A 16,827-nucleotide genomic window follows, 5' to 3' on the forward strand; every position below is an offset into this window, starting at 1 on the left:
ATCGAGGCAGGATTGTAAAATCCTGACAGATAGCGTTGAGTGTATGTGAGAAGCGATCGTTAAACAACATTAACGTGTACTGCAGACTTTAGCAGCCACGTCCCCCTCATAAGGTGCCGTCTGTGATCTTGGGCTTCAACGCAGATTGGACCAAACTCCGTGGACAGTTCGTTTTCTCGAATGACTACCACGTGGCGGGCCAAGTTGTGTGATTGGGGTAGCCAGGCAACAAGTCGGTTTATTACACAGTGCTAGCCAGCGATCGTCGGGAGCGAGAGCGGAGCTCCAACCGTCCCGGAGAGTAATCTTTCTTTGCTGATACTTACTAGTTTTACTGTGTGAATGGTGTGCTGGGGTCATCTAGTCCGAAACACTACCCGTTGTTGCACTTCTCAGCACTGGCGGACCGGAGCGCAGTGCCCCCGCTATCAAGTTGCGCGGGCAGCACACGCGAGAGAACCGTTACCGCTATTGAGAGCTGTAGTGCCGGAGTCGCACTGAATGCTTGTGCAGTGTTCTGCCGAGCCGTGTGCTCGACTTGGCGAGGCGGGAGAGCTGCTTTCGACGGGCTTCTGATAAGAAGTTGCCCGCACCGGGTGAGAGAGAAGGAGAGCAAAGGAGAGGCCCAGGGGCCCAAAGTGAGCTAGAAGCTCACAGTTTCTTTCATTAGGGCCACGGACTGAAACAGCTGACTCAACAGGTGCAATTGTAGTCATAGTGGCATTAGAGTCACCACACTGCGCGACTGGACCTCAAAGAGTGTGGAGCTAGTCCAAGGTGCAGATGACAAGTTCCAGAGAAGCTTGCAAGAACCAGTAAGCTGTAACATGCAGATTTAGTCAGCGTTGAGGGGAGGGAGTGCTGGTGGCTTCTACGGAAGCCTAGGGGAGACCTCGCAACGGAGGAAAAGAGTTGGAGCATCGCCTTTTGAGCTACCTGAGGGGGAGAAGAACGAGCCAACCAAACCGGACGCAAGCACCGTAGGGGACCAGGAGCTTGACCCATTTGTGAGTAAGTAAACGTGTGTATGCTCTCCATTGGAATACGAGAGCTGTCTGTAGTTCTCTGCGAATGGGGATGTAGGTGACTGTGTGAAGGGAGAGAGAAAAGATCGTAGTCACATCTTTAGGGAGTCCATGAGAGGGTTCGTCGAAACACCATTGTTGAATCGTGACCTGGACAAATCCTAGTGGAGTATATCGTCATATCGCTCGCTAGAAGGGTGAAAGCAACGTGCATGGTACCAGAAAAAGCTGGCACAGAAAAAAGAGGGTTGCTCGGTCGGGCGACGGTACGTTCAAGTCACCTCAAAGACAGTTGTTGGTAGTGAGCTTGTTTGAGCCCGCTCTACGCGTGATCGTTTGGCCTTTATCGACTAGCGATACCTTGTTGACAAGACAAGCGTAGTGTCTGTAACGCCTGCTAGGGACGGCTACGTGCTGTACGTCGATTCCGGCGGATTTTCAATACTGTAACATTCATGGTACGCCCTTAGGCGGTGCGAGCACTGTTCGCGGCAGGCGGACGGGAGAAAGGCAGTAAGAGGACGTAACGTCAGTTTCTGGTTTGTGCAGGGGCTGAAACCCGACTGCGTATAGCAGCACTCCGGCACGTTTAGCGATGTGCTCACCCCGGATTTCGAGCTCTAGGCAGGGAGCTGGCGCTGGCCCGGACGCAGCAGCCTGGGCGCGCCGGTAGATCGTCCGCGCAACTGTGTTTGCAACCGTACCCTGTTCGCTGTTAGCGGCCAATAAGTCACGCGCGTAAAGAACAGTGTGTATGCGGGAAGGAGTGGGCGCCATCTTTCTGGGAGTCGCTCATTCACTTTCGCATTACGCGATGCACGACGGGGGAGACTTCTTGACTGCGTAGTGTGCAGGGGTAGCAACCGCTGCGCTGTCCCTGCAGGAGAAAAACCTCATGTACGTGTCACGTTTTCTCGCTAGGTACCCACAACTCCACACATTGGAGCTTCCTGGGGACTTTCCAGACCGGAGCGTGGACAAGGATGGCTCTCTTGGGGCGAGAGTCCATATTGCCGTTCGACACTCGATACAGCAACTGGGGTACCTCTGGAATGCCAAGTGGGGCACGTATTGCAATGGCGGGAGCGGCCACCCTCGGCGCGACGCGCCCGGGCCATAAAGCCTTCCTAACCTGTATGTAGCGAGCTAGACTGCCATTTCCAATCCTCCCGGAGTAAAAAAGGCCCGCATTTCTTGGAAGCCGCCCAGCCCACGCGGGTGTGGAGCGGGACCGTTTCTGGACAACGCTGGCGCGCGCGCGCTCCGGCAACCGTACCCGTCATGTTGGACGGCGGGACAAAACCGTGTCTTGGGCCATTTGGAGCAAAGTGGGCCTACCATTGCCGTCCATATGACCTTTTCGCGCGAGAGTCCCAGTGTTGGTTCTGCGTACTATTGAAGACATTCGCAAAAGACGCAGGGCACTTGTCCGGCAGATAGGCCATTCATTGCAAGAGGTTGTTCCGAACGTACGGCATGTTCGCTGCACCCCGAATCTGGTTCGAAAGTCATCTCGTCGCCGTCTACGCTGCGCGTCGGGAGTGTGGTAGGACTTCGCGCGCATGATCACAACGCAGATGGATACGGCCTTTTGATGACGTTTCCGGAGCTCAGCTAATGACGCTGTCACGCCGCTACAGCGGTGGGACCTTGCCGGAGAGCCGCCAGCTGGTCTCCGGATGCTCATCGTACCTTTCATCGTTCGCCAGTGGGGTCGCGTCCCTCCGGCCGACACGTACGTGATGGAGGACGCGCCATTGTGACGTCGGGGGGCTGCTGGGGCTCAGGTCTCCCGCATGTAGGGCCGAGCTGCTTTTCGAGCCGCGCGTGGCGGTCGTCTTCTTCGTTGTCCAGTGCGTTGTTTCCGCGGCCGCGGCACTCCCGCGGTGAGGTTTCACCAGAGTCTTGCTTTTCTTTTGGGGCGAGCGAAGTGCGAGGACTGAATGAACAACAAGGGCTTGTAAGAAGAGTGAGGGCAGGAGCACGGCGGCCGCCACGCGCAGGGCCAAGGCCAGGCGGCTGCTGCTGCTTGTTGCTGCCTGCCTTATTTGTATAACCGTCATCAGCGCAAGTTTCGCGTCTGCTTACTGTGTATCCTCACCGCTTCACTCTGGATTTCGTTGTTTCAGCAATGGCCCTGGACTGCAGGTTGAGATCACCAGGCAAGCCGTCGTTTTTAACAGATCGACAGCCCGGCTCTCTTCTAACATGCCTCGTGTTCGTACTTCCCTCCTCGTCACCACCCGACCGCACCGCGAAGGAAGAGGTCGTCTTCCCGGGTTCTGATGAAGACGGCCAGCGCAGCAGTCATAGCGCCAACTGGTAGGCGCATCGTGCTCGAGTTTCTCTCGTGGTCTGGGCTGTGATTGGACCCCTCTGTCGTACCTACGAACTCCCGGAATTCGTCCGTCTTGACGCGCATGCAGCACCGGCTGCTCTCCGGGGTCTTGCCACTGGTTGGCCGGCGAAACTGAATTTCGTTCTGCTGCTGCTTTCTGTATTTTAGTCTGCAGTCTGCGACGCTTACTTACTGGCCCAGGAGCTCCTTCGGTAACTCCCGGTACCATACATTCACGTTTTCCGGGATTTTAAGGCGCTGACGACAAATGAGCTGGTGGACCCTTGAGGTGTCCGTCCTGGAACCAATCGTACGTCCTTGACGGGTTCGCCTTCTGGAAAAACCAAGGGGAACTCCCACCATTTCAACGAGCAGTGGTGACCCGAAGACTCATCTACCCGCGGTCTTGCTGGTAATACCACCAGGCGTGTGTCCGTGTATTTTCATCCGCCAGGCCCATAGCCTGCGGCAAGTCTTGTGCGCAGGCAAGCGAAGGAAGTGCCCATGTTTGTCAAGCAACCTGCCTCTGTTGAATCAAATGTATAGACAGACTGTATGTGTGTACCTAAGTGTGATACCATTTGAAGAGCGTACCCTTATCCCTTTTTGTAGTGGGGTACAGTGAAAACCACTCGCGGCACGAGGCGGTCTTTTCCGCCTCGCTGCGAGGCCAAGGCTGGTCTCTCTCCAGGTCGAGGAAGGACGTGTCTTTATATAAGCAGAAACTGCTGCCTAAGCTGATTTGTCAAGGTCTGTTGGAATAGCCCGCAGACGTCTCGAGCTGCTTGGTTCATCTGTAACAACGCCTTCTGTCACCTCATCAGTTTCCTTTATTTCGTCATGGAGCCTTCCCCTTCCCCAGGGTCGATGCCGTACGCGTCAGCTGCTGGCTGCGACCCCTCTCCTGGCCAAGCTCGGCGCATGGAAAGGCCTTTGCGGCCCTCTCCCTGCGAAGGAGAGACAGGCAGTCCACCTGCTTTACGTTCCCCGTCGGCGTCAGTCCCCGAATGCGCTGATTGTTCTAGGCTGTTACCCCCCCTAGAATGTGTATCAAACGCTTTTGTGTGTGACGAGTTTGGCCTCCCCTTCCTTATCAGTTCGGAGGGTCTCCCAGGGGAGCCCTCTGTCTCCAGCTTCTGCCAGAGCGTCGGTAACCCGCCTTCCATGTCATCGAGCCATGGCGATGACGCGCTCAGGGACACCGGAGATACTTCGCCAAGCTCCGAAGCTATTACAAGTATCTTCCAGCACTCCGAAAGATATTCAGCGGACTCGCGATTGAAGGCGGAGGGGGGCTACCCCGCGCTGCCCTTCTCTTCGCTTCGAGATTTCGACGCTCCAGTGTATCCGCATGCTTCAGACTTTGTTGGGAGGGGGGAAAATGGTTCGCCAGGAGCTCAGCTCCCGCGGGCCCTTTCTTCCCAGACGCTCCCAGGAAAAGTTGACGCACTGGGAAGTGCCAACAGCGCATCGGAGATTTTGGTCAGTGGCGCGCCTGTCCGGGCGACCTTAGGGACTCCGGGGAGCGGTAGAGGAGGTAGCCACCAGGAGTCTGGGAGCTCCACTGGCAGTGACGCCGAGGAGTTCTTGAATTTCCTAGCCGGCACGGGCGTCAAAGCTCCTTGTCGCAGCCCCCTCGGTAGCCCTTCGCCCTTGTCTGCGACGCCGGCCACACGTCGAACGGCCACCTTGTGGCAGCCTTTTACTGACCAGAGTACGCGTGCGACTTCTCTAACACGCACTGGTGGCACGCCTTCTTTTCCGTCAGCGTACACAAAAGCGCCAGTAATCATTCCGTCGTCGGAATCGCCGGTAAATGAAGAAGTAGTGCCCACCACTAGCGCACCACTGCAACAGAAGCCAGCATCGGGCGATTGTGCATCAGGGGATCTCACACACCGCGAGAAAAGCTCCGAAGGTGTAGAAGAGTTTGCCCGTGCGAACGAAGGAGAACTGTGGCATCGCTTCTCCCCGCATGGCGGGTGCTCGTCTCCGTTCGAAGGAATTGTACACCGGGCGCAGACCGGCACGGAGGCGGCGGTGCCCAGTGTCCCGCCATCTTGCCAGTCTGTTGAGTCCATGCTGGAAGGGCCAGCCGTTCACGTGTCAGCTTCTACCTGTCGCGGCAGCAAGAGTAGGGAGTGCTTCGAGGCGGGAGACACGGATGCTTTTCTCGAGGGCGTGGAAAAGGGAGATGAGGGGAGACATGGCTCGATATCATACAGGAAGAGTAGCAGGGATCGGCGTCAGAGTCTGTGCTCAGATGCTGTTGCTGTCCGAGGCGGAAAACAGCTCCCCGGGGTCACCGATGCTTTGGAGTGTGGGTGGGCAGACGGCTCGAAGGGGCGCCGGTCCAGAGGAGGCAGTAATTTATCTCGCAGAGGGAGTAGTTGTCGTTGGTCTGATTGCGATGGCCGTCGAAGAGGATCTGCAACGAGTGAGAAAGCAGCCGCTTCTTCTGGTGTTTCTGCGCCGTCTTCGCTTGAGTGTCCGGGAGAGAGTCGCCAGGCGTGGGATGGAGGTCACGCGTCTTCTGGCTCTCTTGATGAAGATATAACCAGTTTTGTGACGGCTTTACATGAGTTTGTAGCAACCGCCAACGTACGTCTTGGTTCCAGCCATCGCAGGTGGAGTTGCGAATCTTCAGGGTCGAGCCGAGAGGAAGAACCCGTGTCAATTCCAGTCAGCTCTGGCGAATCCAGTCGATGCATTTCTCCACGGCTCGCTGACCCGCGCGAGTGTTCGCCTATAAGCCATTGCCTGCCACCTTCGATGGAGCATGCGGCCGGCGCCGCGTCTGCCTGCACAACGCCCAGGCGGGCTGGGCACGGGGGGCCAGCAACGGAGGAGGAAGCGGCGGCACTACCTTCTTTCCCCCTGGCTTCCCGTGTCACTGCGAGCCGAGGCACGAGTTTGGATTTCTCTTCCGATAGGGCGGGCGGACTATGCTCAGAAGGCATAGGCGTAGCCGGAAAGGTGTGCTTCAACCGCCAGAGTAGCGTCGTGTCCTTCAAGCTGAATGAAGAGGACCGATCAGCTCGTTTCCGACTGTCTTCGCAACTGGAGGACGGGGGTCTTTCCTCGTCGTGTCAGCTCGAGTCGGTGCTGTCCCGCATCATACGACGGAGCTGCAGCGCAGACGCACTTAAGGTGGCGGGCACGGCTGGCTTCTCCAGTCTTCTCTCGGGGGCCGGGGCCCAAAGGATTAAGTCTCCCCCTAAACGTAAGGAGGCTGCCACAACAGCGGCGCGCGAGCGCGACGTGGGGTGCTCGGGTTTAGCGGGGAACGGGACTCAGGAAGATGTGTTAAGCCGACTGGGGACGGCATGTAGTACAACTGTGGGGCAGAAGCCCTGCCCTGGGCAGAGGATTAGGGTAGACCGTAGTACAAGCATGAACACTTTTGCGTGTGGTTTAAGTTTTGCCCGCACAAACACCGGTGGATTCTCAAGTCCTCTGCAGACCGCTAGTGTGTTCGGACGTGGCAGCACTTTCGGCAGTGGCGAAAGCTTCGGGTTGAATCTGGTAGGTGGTGGGGGTGCCGGTTCTCGCGATGTTCAGTTTGAGTGTTGCATCATGGAGGGAAACTGCGAAGCCGCGATGGATAGGAAGTCCTGCAGCCGTCGCGGTAGTGCCTTGAGCGTTCAGGCGACAAACATTCCGGCTTCTCAAAGAGAGCTGCGGCTGATTGGACAGTTCTACGACTATCGATGCCGACACTCGCTGGTGTGGGAACACGTCCCAGAGAGCTCGGCCTCAAGTGCCAGTCGTAGCGTCAGCAATGCGGCAAAAGAGTCGACTTTTGCGGATGTAGAAGAGCGTCGAGCATCCGGGTTGCTGCAGTTGCAGCGGCAGCTAGATGATCTGCGTCAACGGTTGAACCAGTTTTACCTTGTCAGGACCGACTTGACTTCTGTTTGTGATGAAAGCGGTTCCCTGGTTTGTTGCTATGTTAGAGGAGACATAGACCAGAAAGGTCCGCCCAAGTCAGGAAAAGCGATGAATGCCGTAGAAGCACGGGGCGCGACAGAATCCGAGGCTGAAGAAGGGACAGAGTCCAAAAGTATAGAGGAAAAAGAGCCACTGTGCTTTGAGCAGCTCATGTTGTTGAGCGTGAAAAGGACAAGTCAGCGGGCGCACGTCACGGGAGGAGGCGATTCTGCAAGCCACAGACGCAAGACGACCGCTCGCATTCAGGCGGAGGTTTTCGTAGTATACCCGCGCGGCAGAAAGAATCAGTCCCGTCTTCGAAGCAGAACTGCCACAGGAAAAGGTCCCGACCAAGAACTCGGTTGGTTTCCTTTCCCTGTGGAGCCAGAGGAACGAAAAGAGATGCTCCAGGCGCTGCTGCATTCTCCGTGGGCCGTTCAAAGCGCAGGCAAGGCGCACGAGTGCGGAAGCTGTCACCGACTTAGTCTGCCTGTGACGGACTCCTCGAACAGAGGTGTGCCCCGAGGACGCAGTCGCAGGAGCACCGGCTGCAGCACAGTCGGCCCACCCCAGCGTCTTCTTACCGTACCTTCACAAAGCCGGTGCAGCAGTAGGAGCAGCGCACGCTCTCGAACCTCGAGTCCTGGACAGCGCCGAGCCAGCGGCGGGCCGTGGTGCTCTGCTGTCAAACCGCTATGCGAACCGTCCCCCGATACCGAAGCAGCGGGCCTGCAGACGCACTTCGACGAGGAGAAGATCCCTGTCGCGACAGGGAGTGGACTCAAAGAAGCGCATATTGCCGGAAGAATTGCTGTAATGGCGTCAAAGGGGGACGGTCAAGGAACCGCAGCCTTTGCGATGGAGGCCCGAGTGTGCAAAACAGGTGAAGAGATTAACACCCATATAAGCTCAGCTGGCGCAGTGACAGGTGGTGTTGAACCCCCGTGCTTCCCGGAGTCGTCTGGTGAGGAAGCGCGGTCAACGGGCGCCGCAACAGCAGAGCCGAGCAGAAGTGAAGCGAGTGTGTCCACAGGTGGTCTTTCGTCGACGATCCATGTACAGGCAGACGCCGAAGCAAAGAAGAGTGATTTAGCAGCTGTCCAAAGAGGAGCATGTGTGTCGGCGACCCCTCCGAAGCCTTCGGATCCATCTAGTGCTAGCCAGCCGCGTCGCGATCCGCGGTGCACTAACGATCCGCCGAATGCAGCTATAGGAACCACTATCGGTGAGACAAGCGAGGTGTTTCCGAGCGCGGACAGCGCCTCAGGCAGTCACGGAGGTTTCACGACAAACACGGACACCTTGGACTGCACGTCAGTTACTCGGGAGGGGGAAGGCCAGTCGAAGTCTCTGCAGAATGCTCCGACAAAGCGGGGCGAACTCGTTGGACAAGTTCGCCGTCAGACTTCTGTTTTCTCTTCTTGTGTCGTGCCAGACTTTCTCTGTCAGAATCCGCCCCCCGGCTTTGGAGTGGAGACGCAGGACGACAGAACCGTCGTTGTAGCAACGGCCTCGGGATGGCAGGAGCGTCATGCGCACGGGGAGACGGGAAGCAAACTCGATCCGGAGACTGCCAAAGACGGAGTGATACATCACTGTCGCCTGCCCTGTCGTGAGCATACCCTTCGGTGGTCCGAACCTCCGCAACAAGATTGCACAAACCCCTCACAGCAAGTGGAGGCAACCATCTCCGTGCGGGGTCAGAGCGCTGCCAAAGAACCCGGGCCTCCGGGGCCATCTGTTTCTGCCGGGCCTCTGCCAGTCGACTTGATGACCGCTCTTGTCCAGCAGCTGAGTCTGCACGGACATCCAACTGGCGACCGCAACCGCCTGGCTCATACACTTCCCCGGTCCTTGGCTAGCTCTCTTTGCTCCGCAGGGCGTGCCCCGGCGCGGCAGACACCTGCGAGCGTAGCCCACATCGACAGAGGAGGTAGTCGAGGGGACGCCAGTGCTGCTATAGAAGCAGCTGCGGCTACTTTATTGCAAAACAGGGCCGCCTGTAGCGGCGTGGTGTCGGCCTCGATTGCCGCTAGCGGTAAGGGGGCGGCTAGCAGGGGTTCCTTTTTCGAATCGACAAGTATTGGGCCGGGTGCTGGAGGCGCAACTGACGATATTTTTCACTTCAAGGAACACTGCACCGTCTTTATCAGCTGGATACCAAGAGTTGCCCGAGCTGACGACCATCGACAAAAGGAGCTGATGGAAAAGCGGGTATGGCATCCGTTCTGTGTTGCAGGGCTTACGATTTAGTATCCGGGGGGATGTTTATAGTCGTGGCTGTAGTGTGTACGACAGGGACCAAAACCCTTGGTGTAAAAAGAACAACCGGAGGGGCAGTGCACTATACACGAGCTTTTGCCTTGTTCACGGAGGGACGAGTCCGGCAGAGGATATCACGGGGTCTTCCACTGAAGGCCAGCTGCTAAAGAGTTAACTCTTACTCTTCACCTGTTCTGTTTCGCTGGGGAGGACGCACGTTAGTAGGTCGCCGCGCAGCTACAATAAGGCACGGCTTCGTAGGACACAGGGTACTCGATGTGGTGCTGCGCGCGGTGCTTAAAAAGAAACCCCGGCATACGAGTGACGTGGCCGCGGCGAATGTTGCTGTTGACACCTGTTCAGCATTTGCTGTTGAGCACCCACCCGGCACGGCCGCGGGTGGCTGGAAGTCAAAGTCAGCCGCGCGCCTGAGTGCAGGGGTAACGAAAATGTTTCTAGCTTGTACCACTTGTGGAAGCATAGTGAAGAGGCCAGTCGTGCTGGAGGCCCTCTCTTTTTGTCGGGACTCAGCACACGGTCGCCCCACATGACAGCGCCGGGAATTCTCGTTGCTGTCGCTGTTGCCCCGTTTATATGCCGGAGACATATCACGCGTAGTTAGCGGCGTCGGCTTTCGACTGCTTCAATCGGGTACCCTAACATAGTCACCTATATGCGGGGCTTGGAGTCTCCGTGCAAACGTCTTCTTGAAGTTTCGAACCTTTGGCTTCTGTGATTGCGCCTTGTTTTGTACAGCTGAAGTTCTTGCTGGAGGTGGGGCTGAAGGTACGCGGTATCCAGCGTGTGGCTCTGTTCCCTCCACGCGGATCACATTGCTGTTTGATATTCGAGACTCCGCAGGCGGCCGCATCGTTTATCCGCCAGTACGGCGGCTCGACGTACACGACAACGACTGAGCGCTTCAAAGCGGAGATCTGCGCAGCTCATGATGTGGCATTTGACCGAGGCATTGAGCGTGTTTTTATTCGGATTGAGGAGTTCAAGCCTCAGATGCTTCAATCTACTTCCCAGTTACATCACAACGGTGGCTCACCGGTGGCCTCTTCTCTGCAATCTTTCCGACATCATGCCATGCCGTCTGGATCCCATGCGCTCCAACAGCATATTCCGGACCGACGGCAGCATACACCTCAACGCCAGGCACCACCTGGCATGGATGGGCGCAGTCCCGCAGTGTGCGGGGACGTCTCCCAGCCGCGAGCACAAGCCACTGTCCCAATGCAGCTGGCGCAACGGCTGGAGAAGCATCGTCAGCAGCAGCTACTTCTGCTTCAGCAGCTCCGCCAACAGCGTTTGGCATCGAGCGAGGCCTCCCCACCCAGTTCTTGCCCGGGTGTTCGAGGGCCTGGCGGAACAATCGATTCACATGAGACAATGTTTCTGCATGCCGAGTCGGCCGGCGGACGGGTGCTGCTTGAACAGCAGCTGCCAGGCGCAACTAACTGGCATGCACCTCGCTCTGGCAAAACCGAGCTGCCGCAGCACCAATGCCAGCAGCCCAGCATGGTGTCACGGGCCCTGGAGGATGTCGCCCCGCCGTGGAACTCTGGCTCCGAGCCGTCAGGAAGCCGGACAGCATTGTCACACGAAGGCATCCGGGATTCGCCTGGTGCTGAGCTGTCTGGAAGTGTGAGCGGACGTACTGTGGTTCCGCCGTTTCCCACGTACAACAGAGAGCAGCGGTTGGAAGCGTGTAGAGCGCAGCTTCTGTCGCACTTCAGTCCTGAAGAACAGGAGCTGAAGAAGATCTGGAGGGCGCTCGCGGGTCGGGAGGAGCAGCAGGTGGCGCTGTGCTCTACCCCTTCGATAAACACCGCGGTTTCGCCTGCAAGGCACCCCCCCAAGCAGCCCCAGCTACAGAGTGAGGGGGGAGGGACGGAGTCCTGCTGTAGAGAGACACATACGCATTACAGTCGTGGAACAGCATCGATCAGCGCTAAACACCGTTCCGACCAGTGGCGAGGAGAGAGAGAACATCAGCCCACGCAACACCAGAGTCGAGGCGCAAGTTCAAAACAGGAGCAAGCACAAACGGGAGACTCAGGGTTTCCATCCGAGAGGTCGAAAAGGTTCGGCGGGAGCGGTGGCTTCCAGCAGCATTACAAACACCAACAGGCGTTTGGGAGGCACAACTGCTTTCCTGTCCAGCCGCAAAAGGTACAGGAAGAATTCCATAGACAACAATTGCTTGGCCAAGAGGACCAGCGCAGGCAGCGGTTGCTCCTCCAGCATCTGCAGGTAGTTGAACGTCTCCAACAGCAGCAAGTTGCGGGAAGCCGCCAGGGGGAACACGCGGTACCACACCCGTACGACCAGTCTTCGCCAGGCTGCTCGACGTCACAGGACCAGCACCGGGGTGGACGACAGGGCAGTAGTCGTCCTAGATAATGCAGCACCGCCAGCCAGTCAGAATAGCCGTGGTCGACCAGGGAAACTGGGTGATTCGCAGTCTGGTGCAAGTGCCGAGGCAGCGCAGGCATAAGCAGTCAAGCGGATGTTTAATGATACTGTACAAAAGGTCAAAGCAGGCGTTGCCGTTTCAAATTCCGTGGAGGAGGGGGGAGGGAGCGTACGCGACCTTGTGTAACGAAACCAATTGCGGATCAGGTCTAAGCGTGTTTGGATCCAAGAAAAAACTCCTGCTGCGGGGGTCGGTCTCCATATGCCGCAGGCAGAGGATCAGATGCTTGATCCGTTTTCTTTGTGACCAAATAGAGTGGTCATTTTCTTTGCACAGATCAAAGAGCATTTTATCTGTCGGCTTTTTCCTTGGCAGGTCGACGATGCGCCTGTGACTGGAAAAGCTTGTGTAGACGAGTTGGCAGAACCCTTAGAGGGAGCTACAATAGGACTTTTGCTTGGTCCGATCGGCGGATTTTCCGACATCCTTTTTGAGTGGCCGAGACTGGTCGTTTCTCTCCAGGTTTTTTCCTGTCCGTGCAATAGTACCTACCTGTTAGGAGAAAACAAGTCGTTTCTCTGGACTAAGGTTTCGTGGTGTGTCGTGAGTATGACCCGGTGTGTAGCCCATATACATCTCACGGTGTCATTTTTTGTGCAGCGCACGGAGGCGTGCGCGGTGTGCTTCCTCGTCCCAGTGTCTTGTCCAGTCTGTTTGCACCAGTATCGGGGCGCGTGTCTGTGTATTCTCCCGGGCGCGCACTGTCGTTATGACAGGCCTGTGCAGTCGCGGGTCTCTTTGTCCTTTGTTAAGATTTTTTCTTGCCAGCGTTCCAGGCAGGTGAAATGTTCCAAGCCGCCCCACTGTCCTAGACCTTGCGCATACTGGTCAAGTGTGGCCCGGATGCGGTCGTCTTATTTCCAAAAAAACGTTTATGAAATGCAAGTGGCAACAGACCGCTTGCCTGTATGACTCACTCATGAGAAAACGACGAAAACAGTCCTTTACCGAAGTGTGCGATTCCTTCCCGGCTTTTCGTCATAAGAAATTTTCTCGTACCAAACGTGTTCGCTAGGGTAGGGCAGTGGGCCTTTTGTTGACAACCGTATGCCGACGCAGATGTCTATGAGGGTGAGAAAGAAGCCTATCAGATTTTTTGCGATGACTCTTCCGCGGGTCACAGTTGAGGTGTACGACGGTGTCCCCGTGTTCGGTTGTAGGGGCGAGGCCGGGTTTCCCCTCATCCTCCCGATCCGGTTTCTGTGCGTCGTGCTTTCTTTCATATAGGCAGCTGATCATCCTAAATTGACATCCCCGTGCGTCTCACCATATCCGCTCGCAGCTCGTTTTTTTTCACCAGGGAAAGTCTGCTCTTGTGTAGAAAAATGGTCCGGGTGTGTACAGCTCTTTTTTTGGTTATTTTTGAGTTTCCGGTGAAGAAGATTGTCGTGCGCTACCTTCAACGCAGTGTGCTGACATGTATCCTGAAGACACCGAATGGGGCATACTGACGGTGAAACAGGGGTCAGGTCACTGCTGTGCGACCCAAACTCCGCGTTTTCTCGATGGTAACGTGTGAGCTGGTGAGGGAGCCTGACGTGAGTTTGTATACTTCCAGTTGCAGCATGTAGTGTCATTCCTGCATACCCATAAATATACATAGATATGTACAACGGCCCGTGCAACGCCACCTGCCACTTTCTGTGTTAGAGTCGAAGGAGAGGCCTTATGGTCGTGTTGAGGCGGAAGGTGGCGTTCAGCAGCGGGACCTTCCGAAGATGGTAATACCGTGAGCTGTTGAGTAGTCTGGAGCGTCTGCCAGTGTTCTAGCTGTTCTCTTTCTTTTCGGTGTCTTGGAGTAAGGCGGAGAGAACGAGTCCTGTCCAGTATGTCTTCTACACACGCGGTAAATTGCATGTTCTTCAGTGGTGCGGTCAGGAAATTCGTGCTTGACTTCTCTGTTCCATTGTCTGGTAGGGACTGTTTCAAAAACGCGTTCAAAACTGGAATCACCATTGACCTGGTGTGTCAGTACCCTCTGCCATGGTGAACCTTCATTCAGCGCGCGCGGCACGGGAGATACTCTCTGAGCCGTTACGGCTGTCGAAGGGGCCGGCACACGGACACGTAGCAGCCCACTTACCCAGGTAAAACATCGGCGGCACTGCATTGGTTATGCTAGTGTTCTCCGGAGCTGCTCAGAAAACTCGTGGCTTGAGGGCATAGTCGATACACACAGCGCCCGGACTACACTCTAGCTGGCGACGCTTACGCTTCCTGTTACCATAACGGCCACACGTAACGCACGCATGCAGGTGCTGCTTGTAGAGCCCTGAATTGGAATACCAACTGTGCCCGCGTTCGTCTCTTCTTCTGCATGCGTGCCCTGGCCGCGAACACTTGCGCGCTACGCTCCGACGACTGCGTAGCCCACTAACTTGCACAAGGGGGGGTTTAGGGGGGGTTCCTGGCGCGTCTATATTCTTGTAATGCGGGCTGCCTTCTCAAACGGACGAGAGGCGCGAGGCGTGGAGAATATCACGCTCACCTCTTGCTTAGGGGGCAACAACGGGTGCAGTGTTGCTGCAACAGCCGTACTTCGCACCGACAGCCTGACAACGAACTGCGACTTACCACCGTCGGCGGCTGCCTTGATAGCACGTTGCTGCGTGCGGCGAGGGCTGGCGGAAACGTTGTAACCTGCCGCCACGGCACAGGCTGCTTACTAGGGGGCTCGGTCCAGGGTCCCCGAATCAGGTTACACGGGTTTTCCTTCGTCAACGACGCACGGCTGTTGGTGGGACATGCACGACCTTCGTAAGTTTCTGTTTCACCAGCAAGCACCGCTGCCATCACGAGGTTCAGTGCAGTTGTAGCTCGTGTCCCGGGTGTGAATTCTGCTACCTACTTCTCTTGGGTAGGAAAAAAACAAGACCCCCCTGCAGTGCCCTGCTTTTGCGTGCGAAGAGAGGCTGGCTTCAGTGATGCACGTGACGCCTGTTGTGACCTCAGCAACTGATTCCGCCAGACACACGCAGTTGGCTGCGGCTTGAGGTACGTGACTGAAGATTCATCGTCGTTAGCGCCAGCTACTCCTAGACACCGAATTCACGAGCGTGACTGGCTGCCGACTCGTCCCACCTGCTACCGCCCCGGTCCGGCGACTTGAGCTGATGAACGGTGACCCCGCGAAACAAGCTGTAGACGCTACCCGCCGAGACACCCTATAGCCCCAGCTGGGGAGTTGTCAAAACCCATGAGTGGACTTGCAGCACTCTTGAAGTCATTATCCCGCAGGCCAGTCCAGTCTGTCATCGAACGGTATTTACTGTCACATCGGGTGAAGAACGAACCCGCATCGCGTAAGCTTCCCCCTTCGCTTCCCATATCTGCATCTACCCCTAAACATCAGCCAGCCAGTGCGTGCTGTTTGTCACGATGGCTGGTCGATGCGTACTTCACTCACGGCCCGGCCTCCACCGCAGTCCCCTTCCAGTACATGCTCCGTGCTTTCGGCTTCCATCCCGCGTCCATCGCGACCTCGATCGCTCGCCGCTTCGGCAGAACTGAACCAAAATTCAGAGTACTTCAGGTTTTGCAAGCGCCTTCCGCCCGACACCGCGTACAAAAGGATCAAAGTTCTTTCCGACTGGCATGGCTACCGCTGGTTGCTTGCATACGGTCAATACCGTCCGTGACGTAACTCTTGAGCGGTGTCACGATGTGCTTTTGGACCGCGTCTGCTACTATGGCAAGGTAATCGACGTAATGAGCCAAGAACCAGCCAAAAAATTTGGGCACAAGTCCAAATTTGGGAGTTACAAGCGCGATCACGAGCGCCGCTTTCAACAGAGCAACCACCCATGAAGGCAGCAGAAAGCAGATAGGAGTCACAACATACGGAAACACGACTGTAGCTAACGTCGAAAAAAGAAGAAAATACTGCGTCCACAGGAGCATAGATTTCTCGTTGGGCATCGTCTTCTGCTTCAGGCACGAATGCAGAGCCGCAAGCGTCGGGGCCAACAGCCCGAGCCCGTAAAAAAGAACTGAACAAACAATGACAGTAAACATCGCGAGAAACTGGGCACAACGAAATAAGTGAAGACACCGCTACGCACGCCTCAGAACAGGCGCTGAAGGAGAGAACTGCGAAGCGTCCTCTTCACCTTCAACTTTGAGCGGTAACAAACACCACGCACTATGGAAAACACCGACACACCAAAACGCATTCCTCGTGTCAGGCTAAGCCCTTGGAGCTCCACACAGTTTTTTTTTTTGTCCGTCGCAAAGAAAAACTGGAAGAGCAGCGCCTGTCACGCTGCCCACTGGGTTTGCCGCGCCGTTGGGGCATGCCCTCTACGAGTCCTCCACAAGAGGGGAGCGTACCGGCGTTGCAGGTGGACTTGGGCAACAGTAGCGCGTGGCAGCGAGTTAAGCTTCCGCTTTTTCACAGCGCCGCCGCAACTTACCTCCGTGATGCAAAATACCGCCGCTGCCCGTGTGTCGAGTGCCGGAACGAGCCCCGGTGACCTTTATGTCTCTGAAGGGCGATAGCCGTGCAGTGACTTAGCCCCGGTGACTTAGCCCAGCGGGAGCGGGGAGACCGTAATACTGGTGGCAGTGTGACGCAGCCGCCCGGCTGGGGACGCGGTCAAGAGAAGGCGTCTCTTCACCGCTTGGGCGCTGGCGCTGCTGCTGAGGGATGTATATACAGGACGCTACGCTTTCTCCCGTCTGATGTGCCTCGAGGGATCGAGGCCCAAGAGAAGTTTATAAACACGCAAGCGACCGAACAACACGTTTCTGTACGACACAACACTAAAAGGTGCGTTTAGAAGGTTTTGGGG

The 16,827-nt window shown here is 56.5% G+C and overlaps 2 protein-coding genes across 2 annotated transcripts; one reads left to right on the forward strand and one right to left on the reverse strand.

Moving 5' to 3' along the window:
- The first annotated feature begins 2,896 nt into the window (after positions 1 to 2,896).
- Positions 2,897 to 13,993, forward strand: CSUI_003183 (uncharacterized protein). Its single transcript, XM_068063381.1, has 2 exons — positions 2,897 to 9,507; positions 10,312 to 13,993. The coding sequence occupies exons 1-2, from the start codon at positions 4,204 to 4,206 to the stop codon at positions 11,962 to 11,964; spliced, it is 6,957 nt and encodes a 2,318-aa protein (XP_067924642.1). The 5' UTR covers positions 2,897 to 4,203; the 3' UTR covers positions 11,965 to 13,993.
- Positions 13,994 to 15,257: 1,264 nt separating this feature from the next.
- Positions 15,258 to 16,750, reverse strand: CSUI_003184 (uncharacterized protein). The gene has a single exon (XM_068063382.1). The coding sequence runs from the start codon at positions 16,049 to 16,051 to the stop codon at positions 15,611 to 15,613; it is 441 nt and encodes a 146-aa protein (XP_067924643.1). The 5' UTR covers positions 16,052 to 16,750; the 3' UTR covers positions 15,258 to 15,610.
- Positions 16,751 to 16,827: the final 77 nt, after the last annotated feature.

Source organism: Cystoisospora suis (assembly GCF_002600585.1).
Source record: "Cystoisospora suis strain Wien I chromosome Unknown contig_1382, whole genome shotgun sequence".
NCBI lineage: Eukaryota > Apicomplexa > Conoidasida > Eucoccidiorida > Sarcocystidae > Cystoisospora > Cystoisospora suis.

Excerpts from the sequence above, each read along its gene's own strand:
- CSUI_003183 (XM_068063381.1), top strand. The coding sequence starts at position 4,204 with ATGGAGCCTTCCCCTTCCCCAGGGTCGATGCCGTACGCGTCAGCTGCT. Across the intron at positions 9,508-10,311 it reads AGGAGCTGATGGAAAAGCGG|CTGAAGTTCTTGCTGGAGGT; the intron begins GTATGGCATCCG and ends TGTTTTGTACAG.
- CSUI_003184 (XM_068063382.1), bottom strand. The coding sequence starts at position 16,051 with ATGTTTACTGTCATTGTTTGTTCAGTTCTTTTTTACGGGCTCGGGCTG.